We start from the raw sequence: 22,481 nt of genomic DNA on the forward strand, positions 1-22,481 counted from the left end.
CAGCATTGTATTTGAGGCCATGTTATTGACCCCCGTCTCATGAATAATTCAATAAATATTTGACCAATAACAATATAGCTTGATAAAAAAATCAAGGACCAATCAGGAATCGTTTTGCTGCAGCGTATTTGAATTGTAAGTTCACAATATTCCAGTGTAACATTTAGAGAAGATGTGATTTTAATAAGATTGACATGGATATACCTTATAAAGAGCTTGTGCAACAGATGTAGAAGGCAATTAATCAAAAACAAATTTATTACAAACACTTATATATTCACATTTAAACAATTCATATCATGATATAATCATAATAATTAGAACAATATAATTTAAATCACGTATATTTGATTTTTAACAGTAAATAGCAGTAGTCTGTCAACCTAGTCAGCAGCTAGCTGTTGTTATTTCCGTAAATAGCAGAGTCAGGAACGAGCTGTTGTTATTTCCGTAAATAGTGCCACATGGCTATAGGTTTCCTTGGTGATGATATCATTTGATTCCAGTGTGATAGTTCTGTACCGGAAGTGTTAGCACCAACAATCACGTGACCAAGCGATGGTGTTTTCCCATCCATGATATGTTCTGCAACGGTTATTCTTAACTGTACAGTCTGAAAAAGAATTTTGAAATGAACAAAAATTTGTATCCACAGAATACGGCGTGTATTTGATAACTGTTTACAATCTTTATATTTTTGGGGTGAATATTGCAACCAGATACGGATGTGGGTTGGACAGATGGACTAACGGACAAGGAAGTGGGGCAGATAGATGGACTGACGGAGAAGGAAGTGGGGCAGATGGACAAGGAAGTGGGGTAGACATGGACAGGCCTAGAAGTTATAAAACTTTTTTGAGCACGTTTTCATACTCAAACTCTGTGCTTTAAATCGTCTCATACTGAAAGGTGAAGATTATAAAACTTATATAAAATCATTATCACGCTTAACTGGAGTAAGGGCCTCCGTGGCCGAGTGGGTAGAGCATCGCGCTCAAAATCACACGGCCTCTCACCTCTGGTCGGCGCGGGTTCGAATCCTGCTGTTGAGTGTGGCGGGAAACAGCAACAACAACAAAAACAAACAAAAAAAACCCAATCAACTGGAGTACATGCTCAAGATTTTTTGTGTATGTTTTGAAGCTTGCTCAGAGTTGTACTCAAAACAAACATGACTGAGTTTGAGTATGAGTACGGTAAACCTCCAGGCCTGAAGGACGAGGAAGTAGAGCAGACAGATGGACTGATGGCCAAAGGGTGATAGATCCTGCACAGAAGTGACGGCTTCCGTTACAATACATAGTATTTCCCAGCGTTTGTTTTATCAATTATGGGCCAACGCAAGTGAATCGAACAAAATTCTTTATTGAATTCCTGTTACCGATAAAGCAGATGAAGGAACTGGGAAGATCATCGCTTCATTGAATATCGGGTTCTTCTCCCCTCGTTTTATTGTTGTTTTCTTTTTGCTGACTTTTCTATTATTCTGCATCAGATAAACTTTCACAAAAGGATCTGGAAGAAAAAGAAAAGTAATGCACATACATGTAAAGAACAAAACCACTAAAGCGATACTGAAGGGGAGAATGGCAAGCGTTCAGGATAATACTTATTATTATCCCACGGTGTTCTCCCATTACAATCTATTCCACAATCAAATTAAGAGCATTCTCGATTCCGACCCCTACTCCTGTGTGTGTGTGGGAGGGGGGGGGGGGGCTTAACGGTATAAATCCGGTATCGAGTAGGCGGAGTCAACTGTAATTTTACACTGTTCGTAGTAAGCAGTGAATTGCAAAATAATTTTTGGCAATGTCCAAGAAATGCTTCTGTTTACAATATAGCAATTTTTCTGTTATTCGGTGATTCAGATAGTGCGTTATGTTTTCGATTATTGCGTTTGACGAGAAGAAACCAGTGTATTTATTGTTTTTGCCCTTAAATTGTCGTACTGGACAAAAATTACCATTATAAACACATTCGAAATATTTTGGTTATTATGAACGATCGTTCATGCAATTTGTCTTTGGTCAACTCTTCTGCATGACAGATTACGATTGCATCAATCATTAATATCTAATTTTCAATACGGAGAAAGATCATTTATGCTACATAAGAAACATTTCATTTGGAGCTCCAAGTGATTCCTAATAATCAAGTTTTATTACTGTATATAATATCAATAAATATGACATAACCACTGCACTTAAAAATTTGTTCTTAAATTCATTTGAAAAATTCCTTCCTCTATGCAATATTATTTAATTGTGATTTCCCGCGTTTGCACGGGGGAATTTCATATAGAGTTTAAGGATATATATATATATATTGGTCAATTTAGTGCTTTGTATATATATATATATATATATATATATATATATATATATATACAAAGCACTATATATATATATATATATATATATATATATACAAAGCACTAAATTGACCAATGACACGAACAACCAGATTGTCAAATTACAGCTATCATGAAGTAATTTTTTTTCAGGATCTCGCTGCGAGGCTTACCTCCGGACTCCCGGGTGGGATCCGCCCACTTAAGATTCCTCGCCTTTACTATTACTATCGTCAGACGCTCAGCAGTTGGTAAATAGCTTAGAGAAAACAGCATGTCGCCATACTCTGTTGGTTTCTGTAAAATGAACCCAAAACTGAAATGATTGATTTTCATGAAATAGTCTGGCTGCTTCAACCTTTGTAATTCGAACAACAATTCAAGGACACATGAGATATCATGTTTGAATATCGTATGATAAAAGTGTGAAGCATATTATATATATCTTGTGAAAAACAGTTACTATATTATGGTATTCTATTTCATTATTGCTAGCGATTTATTAATATCACTACCAATTTATTGCTAATGTCGTGGATAAATGTAGAATAAAATACCTCATCAATATCGCGAAGATTTAACCACATTTTTATGGGCATGCGCAGATCGATATCCCCCAGTCGTATTTCGGATTCTCCTATGACTTTATGCCGAGCGTATTTGTCTACTGAGAACACCTGAAATTGGATCATTCTGTTGGGGATATCCTCCGGTTCTATTCCAAACAAGAACCTCTCCTTGAAAATTGGATCCACCGTGCCTTTCTGAACCTAATAAAACAATGAATAAGTCTGAGTGCAATGGCTTCAGAACTGAATTACCTTAGTGAAGGTTTGAAACATTTTCCTAAATTAACGGTGCATTCTTGGTACTGACTTAGTAGCTTACAAAATTATCATTTAAAAAAAAAAGAAGAAAATGAAAAAATAAAGATTAGAATGCAAGCGTCACATGTATTATTTACTATTTAGTAAAGTAAAGGTCAAAATGATTCTAAATGACTTCGAATTTTATAGATTTTAGAACTTTTATTTTCTGCAAGTGTGATTTCAAGGAATGATACTTTCCGTAATAACGCATTTTTTTCAAATATTGATTTCAAGGAAATTTTCAGTCAGTTCCCATTCAAGATGAGAGCATAATGTAGTGCGAAATAATGTCGTTTCAAAGTTCGGGAATTTCTATCTAAACAGCAATTTGTGTTCCGGACCCCGTAATTTGATTTCAATCAATTTTCATTGACGCCATGCACTGCTTCTAATTTTTCAATCTAATGTTAATGACCATACTTTACTTAATTATGTTCCAAGCGGATGTAGAAAATTAGTTTTAACCATATTAACGTCTGATGCGGATCGGTAAATGTAAATTTGGAGAACAAATTAAGGTGGAAGTCGCTAAATAGAAAAGATATTACGCAAACTCATGTTTACGTCATAAATACCCGTGTTCACGTCATAAATACACGTGTTTACGTCAGAAATGCACGTATTTACGTCAGAAATGCACGTATTTACGAAACTTTATCATGATTAGAAAAACTGTATATATAATGTTTTGTATTCAAAACTTAGCGCATACGTAGTTCATGAACTTATATAGTGCTTCAAGTATTTTGCTAAATATAAGTGAATCACAAACGATAGCGAAATTGCACAGCTAAGTATAAATCCTTTTAGTACATGTATGAAATATCTATAATACAAGTTTACACTTGGTAATGATTTATGTCGGGTTTTCATATTAATTACGATTATCAGTACATTAGTGTACAATCTACCTGCAGTACTTGTATGAAAGGTGAAGATAACGAACAGTGATCAATCTCATAGCTCCTATAAGCATACAAAATAGAGAGTTGGGCAAACACGTCCCCCTGGATATACCAGAGGTGGTATCAGGTGTCTAGGAGGAGTAAGCATCCCCTGTCGACCGGTCACACCCGCCGTGAGCCCTATATCTTGAACAGGTAAATGGAGTTATCCGTGGTCAAAATCAGTGTGCCAAGAACGGCCTGACAATCGGTATGAAACATACGTATTAGAGTATACGTATGTTATGTTGATTGTAAGTCATGTGTAGAGTATATGTATGAGATGTTGATTGTAAGTCACGTGTAGAGTATATGTATGAGATGTTGATTGTAAGTCACGTGTAGAGTATATGTATGTTATGTTGATTGTAAGTCACGTGTAGAGTATATGTATGAGATGTTGATTGTAAGTCACGTGTAGAGTATACGTATGTTATGTTGATTGTAAGTCACGTGTAGAGTATATATATGATATGTTGATTGTATGTCACGTGTAGAGTATATGTATGTTATGTTGATTGTAAGTCCCGTGTAGAGTATATGTATGTTATGTTGATTGTAAGTCCCGTGTAGAGTATATGTATGTTATGTTGATTGTAAGTCATGTGTAGAGTATATGTATGTTATGTTGATTGTAAGTCACGTGTAGAGTATATATATGATATGTTGATTGTAAGTCCCGTGTAGAGTATATGTATGATATGTTGATTGTAAGTCACGTGTAGAGTATATGTATGTTATGTTGATTGTAAGTCACGTGTAGAGTATATGTATGTTATGTTGATTGTAAGTCCCGTGTAGAGTATATATATGATATGTTGATTGTAAGTCATGTGTAGAGTATATGTATGTTATGTTTATTGTAAGTCACGTGTAGAGTATATGTATGTTATGTTGATTGTAAGTCCCGTGTAGAGTATATATATGATATGTTGATTGTAAGTCCCGTGTAGAGTATATGTATGAGATGTTGATTGTAAGTCATGTGTAGAGTATACGTATGTTATGTTGATTGTAAGTCACGTGTAGAGTATATGTATGTTATGTTGATTGTGAGTCCCGTGAAGAAATTTTCACTCATTTTGGATACTTCGTTAGGGCCATGGACATGGTTGAGCTGAAAAGTTTATTTTTCCATTTTTATTGTTCACAATGCTTAACTGAAATATTTCTAATGGTCAACCAAAATTTGAATTTTAGTTTTTGAGTTACAAGTGAGATACAGCACTCACAATTCATTGTTATGTAAACAAGGCTCGTGCCATGTATATTGCTTGTTAGAAAAAAGCATGTATAGCACAAAATGAGATGTGTCAAACACTAGAAACCATTTAATTATGGTCAGAATGAACTTGTAAATTGGAAAATATGCTTTAAACGAACTTTTACTTCTATACTTAGTCTACATGTAAACAATAATATGACATGATCCTTGTTTACATAGATTTTTGTAACAAAGAATCGTGAGCTCTGTCTCTCTCTTCTAATTCGACAACTGACATTCATACATTCTTGTTGACTATTAGAAATACATATTGTACTTTAGTTAAGGATTGTATGCATTAAAAATGGATGAATAAAATTTTAAAATGTATAACTCAAATCGTGACCATGCCCCTTTAAATGAAGTGACACACATTGGCGTTGAGGGTCATTTAGCAGTGAAGTTTCGTATCGTTCCAATGACCACCGTGACATTTTAAATCTCGCCCAAAGGACCCGAGACTTGAAATTCTAATGCCGAGAGTTTGGCAAAGGAACAATTGTTGATTATATAACGACTCTGGTCTATTATTAGAATTAAACCCAGGTCTCCTACACCCGAAGCAAGCGCCCAATACGAAATTAACAAATAAGGAACATCTATCGTTTATAAAGTATACGTCAATTATTTTTTTTCATTTCCGGAAAGCTAGGTTACTATTTTAAGATGGTTCCGGACGAACGTCATGGTTTTTTTTTAATAATACGTCAGGTTTATTTCTATTTCTAATTTGCTCCGTTGAGTACCATATTTAAAGAGATACTAAACCGATATTTAACGGAAATAACACTGCGTTTATTATTTCAATAAACGTCTTACTATACTTTACAGTCTTTAATCAGTGAAGACATGGCAATATAATGAAAATGATGAAAAATTAAAAATCTTAAATTAATTTGTTGAACTCACCTTTGACTGGAATTTAGCGTCAGAATTTGGAAGAATAATTCCCCGGATGTACGTATCTAGTGTACCAGAATATTGATTAGGTGTTAAGTCACGTGCCTGAATAATACTTATTATCAACTCCGAAACTTCCCTAAAATAGAAAACAAAATATAGATTACAAAGAATAGGACCCGCATATCATGTATTTAAAGTTCTACTCCCTAAAAGCTCTGCAATGTACATGTATGCATACGAGCACTTTTTATCGGCTAACCTTTCATAGAAGAAAATAAAACTTCTTTCGATAGATCGTACATGGATTTTCGGGGAATTGGGTGGGGTGGTGCATATAATGGATTTTTCCTGTCCCTTCATAAAAAAAAATCCATAATTTGGACATCAATCATCAATATTCCAGCGGATTCCGGAAAAAGATATTTCAGTGGGGATCAGATTGCTATGTTGAACACGCCAAACAACTTCTCGCGCATGTATCGCTATCACAGGGATTCTGAAACATGATTAAGGTTGACACTAAGCGACTAATCGATGTTGTCAATGCATGGCCATAACCCCAAACCCAGGAAAGTGATCACGAACCATCGGTGCCGTGCAAACATAAATCGTTGTACTATTATATTTCGAAAAATTTGTTCGCAACGTATTTAACAGGAAGTATCGATTTTATTGGCCGCCTTATTGCTTGACTTCCGGTCTTTTTCATTCTCAAATGAAGTAGAACACGCTTTTCCGTTGGTTAGGCTGACGAACTGTCGCCTTGAAGATCAGTCTTTGATACACTAACCGGAGGTTTATTTCAGGTTTTCTAATGAGAGTGTTAGATGGATGCATGAAAATAAACTTGTAAAAAGAAAAACTCCATTAAAAGTCTTCCCGGATTAATGAAGGAAATAGACAATGTGTTGGGAAGCCATGGAGATGCGTTTCCATCCAACTGTATGCCACACATTACAACTAAATGTTTCTCTGCTTGCAGTTATTTTTTTTTTATTCTTACTGCAATAATTTTCATTTTCCCTTTCGCTTTAGAGAAATAAAACCCAACAAAAACATATCTAATAATGTCATTTGAATATTATTCTAAGTGTTTGAGCCTCGGACACTTACAATTAAAACAGTTAATTATTACCATTGTTATCAAAACTTATTTCTACACTTACTGATCTACAAATGTACCAGTCGTTTTGATATTATACAGGTAATATATTGTACCAGTCGGTTTGATAGTATACAGGTAATATATTGTACCAGTCGTTTTGATAGTATACAGGTAATATATTGTACCAGTCGTTTTGATATTATACTGGTAATATATTGTACCAGTCGCATTGATCTTGTACTGATCGTATTAACATTGTACCTGTTTTATCAATATTGTATCTGTCGAATTACTTTTGTACCTTTCGGATTAATTTTGTACTTGTATCAATTTTGTACCTGATATATTAATATTGTACCTGTCGTATTCCAAGGCGAATTCAAGTTGTCCTATTTTAGGCATATCAGGTTGCATTTCCAAAACGGACGAATCAGAGGCCACACTCTCACATGACTCGGCTCGACGAATCGCAGGTGGCATTTCTGCCTCAGACGCTGAAAACAGAAGAACTATGACGTCACAAAATTCTGTTTTGTCGTGTTTGTTTTCCATTTGCTGTTCTCTGTTCCTTCATTTCTTCTAAAAGGAACCCCAAGGAGTTTTAAAATATATTCTATACAAAGATATAATTACCAACAGATGCATTTCCCACAGAAACTGGACTGCTGCGAGCACTATCCGGAATTGGGGATTCCGTTTGTCCATAACGTGAATCATTCACAACATTATCGTACTGCACATACTTCCCACTTGTATCCAACACAAACTCTGACGATTCCGAGTTGACCTTAAAGAATACAAAAATCCAAAACCATACAATGACATGTATATCAGTAATATAACTATAAAATGATACAACATCGAATCATGCATCACAAAAAATGAGTCCAACATCGGCGTCTACAAATTTATTCCAGTTCCTGTTTACACGTAACTAGTTTCGTAAAATCAATGATGAATACAAATACAAAAACAGATAACAAATTCAAAGCTTTTTTCAGGCATGTCTAGAATGACAAGAAATCAGTTTAGCAAGAATTGCTTATTTACGAATTCTCGACTTTAAATCGAGAAATATTCGAACGCTCTCAAGAGATGTGTTCTACCAATGAAAGCTAAGTGAGTGGAGAAAACGTTAGGCTGCGTACCATATACCCGTTATACTGCTCATGTTGAGTTAGCACTGCTTTTTCTTCACTAGATGCGAAACATGACGTCAGATGGTAGATCCCATAAAGTCTAATAAGTACCGCGATCACAATCGCCACGGCCGCAACGACTATAATCACGACCAGAGCTATGGCAACATCACTCATAGTCTCGCACAAAGTCTCGTCAGAGAGAACCTGCAATAAAAATCAATGTCCGTTTGGATAAGCGTCTTGGTTCAGAAATTAATACAAGGTTCTTGCAAAGCGGTAGGTTTCCTAAATAAAAGTTCGGTGGCCCGAACCCAAACGTGGTCAGCTGTTGAATGAAAGATGAAGATAACGAACAGTGATCAATCTCACAACTCCTATAAGGAATACAAAATAAAGAGTTGGGCAAACACAGACCCCTGGACATAACAGAGGTTGGATCAGGTGCCTAGGAGAAGTAAGCATCCCTTGTCGACAGGTCACGTCCGCCGTGACGTGAACCTTATGCTTTTATCAGGAAAATTTTAATTTGTGTACTCTTTTATCTAACAACCCCGAGCTCCCTGAATGATTGATAATATTGTCTTACTGGAGTAGTTTTTGTTGATTTGTTTCATTAGGCATAGTTTAATTTATTTACCACAAGTCAGCACATGTTCGTTTGGTACCAACTCTATACCAGGATATTTGCAATGTGTTTTATTATATCTTTAAAATATGATCAAATCTCAACTGATATGCAAGAGCTTGTTCTGCGTATAGCTAGTTTTTAAATCGAGACGGTCTACTAACAAATAAGTTGATGTTACAGGGGCTTCAACAGCCAATCTAATTAAAATCATACTTCTTAGATCCGCGCCGTATACTCTGCGATTGTGAGCGTATCTTAGGATCTGATTTTAATTAGATTTCTTCAACAGCCTCATTTAAAGTCAGCATTTTGCGAATTATATGGTCATTATAACAAACTAATATGCCAATACAACCTGCCATTGAGTAAAATGCTGTATGACGTGTTTCATACCAATTGAGGCCGTTCTTTAAACATTGTTGTTGACTACGGATCATCCGTTACCCAACCGTGAAATAGGGTTCACAGCGGGTGTGACCGGTCGACAGGGGATGCTTCCTCCTGCTAGGCACCTTATCCCACCTCTTGTATGTCTTTGGGTTCGTGTTTAACCTATTCTTAATTTTGTATTCATTATAGGAATTGTGGGATTGATCACTGTTCGCTAATTTCACCTTTCCATGATGGATTCTTTATGTTGTAATTGTCTATATCAATCAAAAGGTGGTGGCGAATGTCTATTGTTTATTTTCCTTAAAAGTGTTCCGAGGAAGAAAAGCAATACCAAGAAAGGTCTTTACCTGCAGAAATCTAGCTCTCTGTAAAAAAAAAAAAAAAAAAAAATAGTGGGTCTATCCTTAGGTTTTCCCAGAAATCTAGAATTCTGAGAGTAGGGTTTTTGATGAAGTTTGGTGCTAAGGCGATTCCCATTGTTGTTTTTTTTTTCATCTTTTAACCCCCCCCCCCCCTCACTCTAAATGTATAGCTGCCCTGCACCCTTTCTAGGAACATGCGACCTTTTGGTTTCGTAGCTAATTTCCTAATTATACCCCGACAGTTTCCTTTTAATGTTAGATTAATCCCCGGTATGCCAAACCGAGTGAAGTCCTAAGCCGATATTTTCAGTTCAATGAAACCTATTAGCAAGGAGCATTCATAGTGATATCTAGCATACATCTCACAAAGTCTATCACTATTGCCAATCATCTCATGGCCACCATTTTTTCTTTATTAATCTGTATAGTAGGCTTCCTACATAAATATGGTAACAGTTTGAACAATGATTACATGCTATTTCGGTATATGTCTGACACAATAAGTAAAAAAGTATGACTATTGTTGTCGGGTTTCTAATACCACCATCACCGGGTTTCTAATATCAATATCGGATTTCACGGGTTTCAGTATCTTCTCTGGTGCAGTAGTGTTTTCACTTTCATCATTTCTCACATCAACACACAAAATTACATATCTCTATCTTTCCCCTCTCATATACATTGTATATAATAAAAATATCACAAAGCCGATTGAGTATATACTCAACTAGTTTCTTCAATTCTTCAGGAGTATTTCTTAAAATGAATAAATAAATAATTTTATTATATAACTAAAAAATAGTCTATTATAAAATCTGCGTAAAATCTAGAGAATGTTAGCATTCAATATCCTGAGAATTTATTGAACGCTAACTTTGCATTGCGTAAATTGTGTGCGCCCGAAACATTCCGAGTATGAGTGTTCAATATTGACGTCACCGTAACGACGTAAACAAGCCAAGATGGCAGACGACGGTCCTCCGAATCTGACAGAGCCGGTACTTGATATCATATTCATTTATTTAAACAAGATGTTTTACTGTACATAAATTATGATGTCCCCATTCACAAAATCAGTTTGCTTCATGCATTAACGACGGATTTAATAGTGAACAGTTAAGAAATGCATGCTGTTATTGCACACCTTCACCTTAGATGCCAATATTGATTAATTCTCGTCTATTTTGGAGTAATTTGAGTGAAAAGGGATATAATTTAACAACTAAATACTTTAGCTATATAATAAAAGGGTTATTGAACTTATATTGGTGAATATTGGCACTCGTTGGCTGTCAAAATTCACTCGCAAGCTCGTGCATTTTCAAAGCCAACTCGTGCCAATATTCACCAATATAAGTTCAATAACCCTATATTATTATACTCTTTAAAAACTAAAGAAACTAGTTGAGTATACTCAATGGGATTTGTGATATATTTTTATCATAACACTACTTCTGTAGATTTTTTTTAGACCGAGGTTTAAATGACCAACAATGTTTTGACCTTTTCAGTGATATATATATATATATATATATATATATATATATATATATATATAAGTCTCTTTTTTTGGAAGTAAAATACAGAAAAAAACTCTGAACACTTTGTAGAAATATTTCGACCGTGTTACCGGTCTTCTTCAGTCGTGTTGAATTATCTTGGCGTCGGAAATGCTACTGTTTTGCAGACTATTCTAAGGAAGAAAAATATATACCTTCTTTAGTTTAAACTGGTGGCGTTTTATGTTTTTTCTAGGGGGTGAGATTTTATTTAATGATTACGCAATTATCTTTTAAATAAGAGAAGATCCGCCAAAAATCACCCGATAAACAGTACCTGCGAACTTATATGTAACCACTACACATGTAACAGACTACACATGTAACCACTACACATGTAACAGACTACACATGTAACCACTACACATGTAACAGACTACACATGTAACAGACTACACATTGATTTTCTTCTGATTTGTTATCAACGCTGGGAGAGGTGTTTTCTTTCACAGCAACGGATATTTTATAAAATGAAGACCATAATGAGTAAAATTACACGACTAAAGAAAACCCGTAACACGATCGAAATATTTCTACAAAGTGTTTAGAGTATATATATATATATATATATATATATATATATATATATATAAAACACTAAACATGATCATTCCAAATTAAAACTGGTTGAGGGCCCTTGAAAACCGAGACAGCATTAACGACTCATTGACGACAGTAGTGGGGATTTCTCCGTCACCAGCTAATATCCGTCATTACATGATAGAAAGTTACTCGTCTGCCACTTCACGTCGTCTCCTTAATATTTTATTCTCACAAAACAGCTCAGACTACACATTGATTTTCTTCTAAAAGGTGATTGTTATCAACGCTGGAAGAGATGTTTTCTTTCACAGCAAGGGATATTTTGTAAAATGAAGACCATAATGAGTAAAATAGTTATATAGTGTTATTGTCTTTCTCATCATTGGTTACATAGAAGTTCGCAGGTACCGTTTATCGGGTGATTTTTGGCGGATCTTCTCTTATTTAAAAGATAATTGTGTAACTATTAAATAAAATTCCACCTCTAGAAAAAAAAAAATCCATAAAACGCCACCAGTTTAAACCAAAGAAAGTATACCTTTTTCTTTCTTAGAAGAGTCTGCAAAATAGTAGCATTTCCGACGCCAAGATAATTCAATACGCGATATAAATGAATTTGCCTCAAGTACTGAAACAAAAGAGCTCAAAACAAACATGTACAAACAGGATTTTTCGGAGAACCCCGGAATGTGGCGGCTAATTACGGCAATCTGTACTAGCTAGGAAATAAAGTCCACAGAAAATTAGTCAACTTAAAAATCTTCCTAAATCAAGACCTTTATTCATGCTTGACACGATTGCATCTGTTAATTCCGGCCGTCGGCGAGAACACAGCTCGGAAACGTGTTCGATGTTCGAGACACCACGCTCTAGGTTACGTGAAACGAAATCATGATGAGGAGGACTTCAGATTTCAATCTAATTAAAATTAGATCTTTGATCCGCTCATGCTTTGTGTAGCGATTGCATGAGCGGATCAAAGATCTAATTTTAATTAGATTGTTCAGATTTGTACATGATGTATAAACTTACATGTCTATCTTTCTATCATACTATTCTATTCTTAAATACTTTAAGAACTACATGTACTTGAAACATAAGTACTTTTAAAAAAGTTTTTTTTATTCTTTTCGTATTCGTTCCATGCATTTGAGAATAACAAGCGAACACGTTCCATCGTGAACCTGTGAGTGATGTTCAAGAGCACCGAGAACAAATTCCAAACACTTTTTTAGAATTCTTTCACTAATGATACAAAATGTAAATAAATTCTTAAATTCCTAACAATGAACTGTAATCGTAGATTCTTTCTTAAAAGTTGAGAAACAGAACATAGACCGTTGATGTTGTGGAGAAGCGATTCCTTTTTCAGATATTTTGAATATTGGTTCCAACCTTTCCTTGACAACCATAAAAAAGAGGTACTCATTATATCAAAATTAACATACAGACACGTGGACATGTTATTCCACTTAGAACTGCGGTCCTTTGTGCGAGACGGATAGTTCTAAAATTAACGCAATTCACGCATTCTTTAAATACAGACCAATAAAACAAGACAAAAAGTATTCATCCAAACGAAACTGAGTGAGAAAACCCCCCTGTGGCACACTCTAGCCACAATTAAGAAAAAATTACGACAGTCGAGGAGTGAAACGTTCATGGAGATTTGTTTCGTGCCTACATGCAATCATCCTCTAATCCTGGGAGTTCCGTCTGTCCACGAAATAATCTAGACTTATTTTGCTATTTGTCAAGAACAAATCAATGCTGGATTCAAGTAGTTATTCTGGACATGTTTACATCGGGACATGGACCTGTCAAAACAAATTCTCATGCAGCCACACATCGCATGTAAAAAGAAATATTCAGGATGGTGTCCCCTGAGTTTACTCCGGGAGGTTGACCTGCAGATGAAGAACAGATTCACCAGTCAGCAGCGCCCTCTCTCGGTCCTTGCGTCACCTCTCTCTGAGGACGGAGAGATTCTAGTAGACTGGGATAATTGTTTACGTTAAAATAGTCTCTATTGATGCACCGTGCGTTTATTATATGAATTGAAGTTATTTTGCAGAGACATCTCTTCTACATTCAACACAATCATGCATATTACACCATTTCTACTCTTTTTTTTTTCTTTTGGCTTTTTTCTTCCCTTTTTAAATCATAAATCACACCTACATGTATAACACGTGATTCCTAGATGTCAGTTCTGAAATTTCCCAGCTTCGAACATTATATATTAATAATGTTAAAAGCTTCTGAAACCGTTACAGACTTAAAAACATCGAGCACTTCCTTCTAAATCTCAGTAATTAATGGTTTCATTAAAGACAGGCCCATCGTAATGAAAATGTTTCCGATTTACAGGTAACTATATATGTCACGTGACGAGATGAATAATCAGGGAACAGAAACCTTGTCAGTAAATGGATACTCTCAGTTCTCCGTTTGTATATTGATTAAGGAGGCTCTCCGTCCTACGCGTCGTTCGCGGTATCATATGATCAGGCAAATTTCGCCAGGGAGCAATCTGACAAGTTTCCGTCATCGGCATTGGGAATTGACAAGATTTTTGCCTACTTGTACTCACCTACGGAGATAATTCTGTAGAACACTTACCTACGGAGATAATTCTGTAGAACACTTACCTACGGAGATAATTCTGTAGAACATTAACCTATGGAGATAATTCTGTAGAACATTAACCTATGGAGATAATTCTGTAGAACACTTACTTACGGAGATAATTCTGTAGAACATTAACCTACGGAGATAATTCTGTAGAACACTTACCTACGGAGATAATTCTGTAGAACACTAACCTACGGAGATAATTCTATAGAACACTTACATACAGAGATAATTTTATAGAACACTTACCAATGGATATAATTTTATAGAACGCTTACCTATGGATATAATTTTATACAACACTTACTTACGGAGATAATTGTATAGAACGCTTACCATGATTGTAATCTCTGTCTAAATTATTTTTTCAATGGCAGAAGAACTTGCAAGTTGTACGAACTTGCATCTAATCCTTTTGTATTATTATATACAATAAAATACGTTGAAATGAATTCTGGGACGAAGTATCTAAACATCAAGAGAGGACTCTCACGTTGTGGGAAGCTTGCGGTTTCGTTCATATACCTAATAAGGACATTTTTGCATTGTTTTGTTAGTTGATTTGGTGTTAAAAAAAAATTCTTGGTTTTTTTAAAGGTGGAACTCTTCTCTACTTCTCTGAAATATAATTTTCTTACAATACTACTGCTGTTACCCATTAAAATCCCATTTTATCTCTGATTTATAGGATAAATAGCGAGGTACTACATGTGACAAGACTATCACGTGGTCCTACATATGACAAGACTATCACGTGGTCCTAAATGTGACAAGACTATCACGTGGTCCTAAATGTGACAAGACTATCGCATGATCATACCTGTGACAAGACTATCACGTGGTCCTACAAGTGACAAGACTATCCCGTAGTCCTACAAGTGACAGGACTATCCTATGGTCCTACAAGTGACAGGACTATTCTGTGGTACTACATGTGACAAGACTATCACGTGGTTCTACAAGTGACAATACTATCCTGTAGTCCTACAAGTGACAGGACTATCCTATTGTCCTACAAGTGACAGGACTATCCTATGGTCCTGCAAGTGACAGGACTATCCTGTGATCCTACAAGTGACAGGACTATCCTATTGTCCTACAAGTGACAGGACTATCCTATTGTCCTACAAGTGACAGGACTATCACGTGGTCCTACAAGTGACAGGACTATCCAGTGGAGCCTATACATGCATTTGGATGCCATATTCGTAACTTCAAAAATTCCTGCACTGTATGTGCAGACAGACAGATAGACGAAATGATTTTGCCATAAGTTTTATAATACATGCCGTATCTCTCTAGATGTTTATAACGAACATCGCAATGGAGAAAATCTAACGCAATTTGACAAAAGATTTTGTTTTTCAAATAAGTCACGTGAAAGAGTAGGTGAGTGCATAGGTGGCAAAAATAAGTTAAGGAAATTGTTGGGCGACATAATCGTATTCCGAAATATATCCGGAGGGGTCCACCTCTTCGATCTGAAATATTATAGAGGGTAATTTTTTATGGTATTTAAACACCTTGAATTGCATCAATAAAATGCATTTTTCTCAAATATCAAGTGCGGTCCTACATGTAGCTCGTGCGGTCCTAGCTCGCACGTCTGTCGTATTTAAGATCCACGCATGTCGGGGAAATGATATTGAGGAAACGCACGTCTTTCCCAACCACAAAGATAGCATACACATGCATGATATACTTTCCTGTAAAATTTCGAAAGGGGATAAATACAAATACAAGTATGACCTTGACCTGGTGAGGAGGAGGAGGTAGATACTCTCAGTATTATATTGGAAGGGAATCAATAGAACAAACGCCATCCAAAAGCTATCAGTATAAAACCATGAAAAGTACAACCCCCTGACAGGAACATTTTCAAAGGAGATATTTTCGCACCCCTACTTCCCTGTGGTACTGACCCTCTGACGCTGTGTCACCAGTCCGTGTCCATCAACTGAGAATTACTCAAGTCGAAAATGTCATAATCCTAAAACCGTTTTCATGATATTTCCACGAAAATTCAATTAGTAGTACATTGTTATTTCAAAATCAATATCTCCATAAATTATGCACGTGACTGAAAATATTTCAGACCTAAGTGATTCTTAATTCATGTCCTCCCGACCAAAGTAGGTCAGATCACTGGTTAGTGCAGAATTCTGTTATCAGTACGATTTAACATTATATTTCGTTTCAACATTTATATTATTTTTTATAAAATGTAATTTTCATATGCTATTTGTCTTACGGATGCATTTGTCGACGGGTATATATAGATGATATTCAATGCTCTGTAGTTGGATATAGAATTTATTTCAGAAGTAAGATATTTGTATGAAATAAATTCCATATCCAGTTACAAAGCATTGCATTTTCTGTTTATAAAATTTTTTCTTTGGTTTTAGAACACGTTTATTTCAAATCTTAAAAACTGCACACCAAAAACGTCACATCAGTTAACAACCAGTTGTTTTTATTTTTCCACTGCAGTGAAAATAACATGTTATTTTCACTGTAACGAAAATATCAAATTTATCTTATGGATAAATTGTAGTATTTCACCGTTGAAAATGTAATAAATTATAATATTTGACTGTTGAAAATGTAATAAAGAGCTATATATCAAAATGCCCTCGTTAAGGTGGTCGCACTTCTATTAATGAGGCGGACAGACCTTACACACATATATACCTCAAGAGGAAACCTGAATCACAATTCATCTCCTCAGATGGATACACCCCCCTCCTGTCCCCCCGCTCAACAATCTGGATACCCCCCTCCTGTCCCCCGCTCAACAATCTGGATACCCCCCTCCTGTCCCCCCCCGCTCAACAATCTGGATACCCCCTCCTGTCCCCCCGCTCAACAATCTGGATAGCCCCTCCTGTCCCCCCGCTCAACAATCTGGATACCCCCTCCTGTCCCCCCGCTCAACAATCTGGATACCCCCCTTTATGTCCCCCCACTCAACAATCTGGATACCCCCCCCCTCCTGTCCCCCCGCTCAACAATCTGGATACCCCCTCCTGTCCCCCCGCTCAACAATCTGGATAGCCCCTCCTGTCCCCCCGCTCAACAATCTGGATACCCCCTCCTGTCCCCCCGCTCAACAATCTGGATACCCCCCTTTATGTCCCCCCACTCAACAATCTGGATACCCCCCCCCCTCTTCCTGTCCCCCCACTCAACAATCTGGATCTAACACTGAACGATTTTCTTTTTCGAACAGAAAGAATCAATTTCAGGAGACAAATGAGTACTAAACTTTGGCCATTTATAGACAGTATACAGCGATGATCTAGACTTTCTTCATTTATAGGCAGAATACAGCGATGATCTAGACTTTCTTCACTTATAGACAGAATACAGCGATGATCTAGACTTTCTTCCACGTTTACGATGTTTTCTGGTGTCGTTTTGAGATTCAGAGAGAAGAATGAAATGAGATCTATGATTATGATACCACTACGATTTTCGTGCAGACCGGAGTCTCAGACTCCGCAGAACGATGACGGATAAAAGTACAAATTGCAAATCTGGACCCGAATATGAACTCTCAGATATGATACTCAAAACGAATATCCACGAAGGGCAGCTTTTGTCCATAAAGAAAACCTGACCATGTAACTTCTCTTCATTGGCTGTGTGTAACATACCGCATTCTATCACATACTAATTTTGACTACGGATAACTCCGTTTACCTGATGAAGATTAGGGCTCACGGCGGGTGTAACCGGTCGACAGGGGATGCTTACATATCCTAGGTACCTAATCCTATCTCTGGTGTGTCCAGGGGTCCGTGTTTTGTTGGGTTTTTTTGTTTGTTTGTTGTTGTTTTTTTGGGGTTTTTTTTTTGTATTGCTTATAGGGGTTGAGATTGATCACTGTTCATTATCTTCACCTTACATCCTCTTCATGGGCTAGCGACGGTCTACGTTCAGAAATTAATCAACATATATAGTCAATTATATTGTGTTGGAAGTCCATGATTCTAGTGTCATTTTTACTAATTATCAAGTTTTTATGCAATTCTATACATTGGTGTTTTGTCGTTGTTGGTGGTGTAAAGTTCGGTAAAGTTGCTTTATAAGATTATACAAAGAACACAGAGCAGCTTTTCATGAAATCCGCGGAATTTGATACTCACGAAAACTGATAAAAACCACGTGGTATTTGATAATAAAAGTACGAAAATTGATAAAAACCACGTGGTATTTGATAATGAAAGTATGTATACGTCATTACTGACGTCAGTAGTGTAGCGGACAAAGTTTCTTTTGTGTTTGATAGATACGAAATTCATTTGATAAAAGATTATTTTAGTGATTTTTTAGGAGATGGGGGGGGGGGGGGGGTCTTGGTGAAAACTCTGTGAATTTAGTTTTTTGTCTGATATTGAACTTTGATCTCGCCCCTAAATTCATTTAATAAAAGATTATTTCAACGTAATAAATCTTTAGGGGGGGGGGGGTTCTTTTAGATATTGTAATGGGCTCAACCCTCATGATTTTTCTGCCATGAGCGAAAAAGAAATCAAATAAAACTAGTGATCAAATGATCGGCATGGACTAACGCTTTCACTTTGAGATAACAAAATTCTATGATACTGTGATCGCTGATCATTCCTTTTATTTGTTTTTATGTGTATGACTACACACAACTAATGATTAGATAATTAGTAATTAACAATCAATCAGACCCATGCCCTGTATTTGATAGTGATCCACATTATGACGCCCTATATAAATGTGTGGATGACAGGTCCTGTGCATGGGTGGGCGGCAATGCTTGCCGGAGCTAAATTTATAGTCTGGTTTTGGTGATTTTTTACATACTGGTCTCGTAATTTCATCGATTAATTATTTGCATGTATAATTAACGCTTATTGAGAATCAATAATTAGAAAGTAAAACCTGACATGTTATATCGGGAAAGCGAAATCACACACGTGTCGAGTAAAATTTCAGACAGTTAAAAGTCAAAATGTCCTGAACAATGGGGAACTCGAAAGACAAAAGATCAATCCATAACGATGAATTATCTTGCATATTCATTATCCATAAAAACAAAATCAATGCTTTATAAAAGTCATTTTAAAACCCAATTAAAAACCAAATTAGCGCCAGCAGTATAGCGCTCTCGTCTCAGGGGAGATGAATTATGAATAAATTGGATCCGAGCTACGATCTGTCTCTCTCACCGGCTCGGTCGTAAAATGTCACATGCACCAACTATTACATTCATTTTGATTTTACTTTGTATTAATTTCAGAACTGTTATTAATGGTCTATGACCTATGGGGTTATCAGGTGTCGTACCGAACATTGACATTCCACTTATTGAATATTCCCACAACCAAAAAAAAAAATCTCAAAAAGGATGAAAATAGATTTCCACGCAATGTCTCGAATGAAAGATGAAACCATTTCTTTATATACTGTCATCTAATGTACAATAGAAATAATAACCATGGGAACGCACGCAGTGACTAATTTCTGAGTAAATGTACAGTTCCGCAAAAACTACTATTGCGTCAATGATAAGCGACACAAAACTCATTTGCTGATTGCAGACTTGTGTTCGGTAGAAATTACAGCAATTTGTATCAATTACGAATTATGACTGCACGTCGGATGAAATAACTGGGGGTGGGGCGTGGGTGGTGTGGGGGTGGGGCAAGGCTTCGTTTCACGATCGTAACTCCACCTGCAAGAAAAACTGAACTACATAGTCCATATCATGGTTGGGGGTGGGGATGGGGTGGGGTGAAGTGGGGGGGGGGGGGGAGGGAGGGGGTCTACAGGGCCATGCATCTACAGAGGGTTTTTTCACCTTTTTTTTTTTTTTTTAAATTCTAATTATGTAGCAACCTTAAAATAAAAACATTCAACAGCGCCTAGGAATAGCGATATATGGCCGATACAGCATCTAAATTGATTTTTTTTTTTTTTTAAGTTGTTACTTCTTACAAGATGTTCGTGTCTGCCTTACAATTTTATCGATTATCAATCTGTTGGTGGAAGAAAAAATATCGATTTAACGATTAAAAGAAATCGATAATTGCAATTATTAGATTCAAATATTTTACAATTACACAAGATTTACGTTGTGGATTTTACACTCCGTAAATTCAAACCAAATGTGTAATGTTGTAAATATGGAACAACCGATGTGAAAATGTGCAGATTAAGAATGGGGAGAGAGCATGCATGAACACACCCCAAGATACTAATTGTACATACCGGATCATTAATAATTCACTCCTACAGTACTGTTTACTACTCTGAAAAAATGATCGATTTGCGACCACACTTTATATTGGGAGAAGGAATGTAGAATTAATCAAGTTCTCAACTGCTGATGATAAAAGGTTTATTTATACATCATTGAACACACGGTCGCGAATGTAGCAACTTGTCCTCGATAGCAATTCATGAATGAAAACAGCTTAGTTCTAAACCATTGAAGATGGAAAAAAAACCGAGAGAATGTGTGAGAGAGAGAGAGAGGGGGGGATAAAGAAAGAAAATGAGAGAGAGAGGGGATAAAGAAAGAGAATGAGAGAGAGAGGGAGATAAAGAAAGAATGAGAGAGAGGGGGATAAAGAAAGAGAATGAGAGAGAAAGGGGGATAAAGAAAGAGAATGAGAGAGGGGGGATAAAGAAAGAAAATGAGAGAGAGAGGGGGATAAAGAAAGAGAATGAGAGAGAGAGAGAGGGGATAAAGAAAGAGAATGAGAGAGAGAGGGAGGAGATTCGTTTTAGTTTCTGTTATTAATTTATAATGCAACAGCTAAACTAAATATTGCTAACGAGTAACTTGTAGCATCAATCTTAAAAAAAATTTCTCTTGAACATTTCAAAGAAAATTGTATATAATGATTTATATGTAATCGTGTAGTTGGTGAATAAAATTAATGCAAAATAACGCTCCCGGGGCCGTTAAATCCCACCCACCCCACCCCCAGATTTTATAGCATGAGATTAAAACCACTTACCCTCCTGCTCCTGAGAGATAATCCCTCCGAATTAATCCCTCCCCGCTCTCTGTTAGATAGGTATGTTAGCGCTATGCTTTGAACTGTATCTCTTTTTTTTACTACAGCGGTAACTTCATTATTAGCAGGAATCGCAGAGTTACATCGATCGATGCGCCAATCCAGTCCTACTGTAAATCAATGGCCATTATTCAACAACGAGGCGGATCCATCCATTTCTGAGTGTAAAGACAAACAAGAACAGTCACCTGGACATCAAGTGACAACATATTTCCGTGAAGAGAACAAGGGGCGTAACTGGTGTAATTAGTGCATCCTCTAATTAGAAATCTGGGAACTGAGTGTTTTAATTGATATAAGACTTACTGATCAAAAGTGAGGTTCCATGGCCTACCCATGACTTTTTTTTTTTTTTATCAATGACATTGATCTTAGCCAAAGGGCCACAGGTCAAGGTCTCCCGAAGCAGCAACAAGTACAACTATTTCTTATAATAAAAATTAATCGAGATTAACCCCAAATTTTAACACTTTGTCTAGTCATATTCGACTTTTGTTTGAACTTATCAATATCTTAACTTCGTTTGATCACTGAACTTGACCTTTGCCATATGAACTCGATTCAGGGTCTAGGGCCGGTTCACAACTGTAAAAATTAATCCGAATTAACTCAAGTAAAAGTGGATTAAAACTCACAACGCGTTCACTCGGGTTTAATTTAATTCGCTTCCATATTGGATTAAGTTAATCTGTTTCGGGCGTGGAATGGGTTTACTTAATTT

General features: G+C 36.3%; 1 protein-coding gene across 1 annotated transcript; it reads right to left on the minus strand.

Annotated features, from left to right (window-relative positions):
* Positions 1-240: 240 nt before the first annotated feature.
* LOC125676918 (synaptotagmin-12-like) lies at positions 241-21,844 on the minus strand. The gene is made up of 9 exons (XM_048914784.2): positions 21,701-21,844; positions 8,587-8,784; positions 8,072-8,225; positions 7,797-7,932; positions 6,340-6,469; positions 2,911-3,123; positions 2,527-2,650; positions 1,382-1,515; positions 241-613 (listed from the first exon to the last, which is right to left on the minus strand). Exons 2-9 carry the CDS (start codon positions 8,752-8,754, stop codon positions 443-445), a joined length of 1,230 nt encoding a protein of 409 aa, XP_048770741.2. The 5' UTR covers positions 8,755-8,784; positions 21,701-21,844; the 3' UTR covers positions 241-442.
* Between the last annotated feature and the right edge of the window lie 637 nt (positions 21,845-22,481).

The sequence above is a fragment of the Ostrea edulis genome, chromosome 3 (assembly GCF_947568905.1).
Source record: "Ostrea edulis chromosome 3, xbOstEdul1.1, whole genome shotgun sequence".
In the NCBI taxonomy this organism is placed as follows: domain Eukaryota; kingdom Metazoa; phylum Mollusca; class Bivalvia; order Ostreida; family Ostreidae; genus Ostrea; species Ostrea edulis.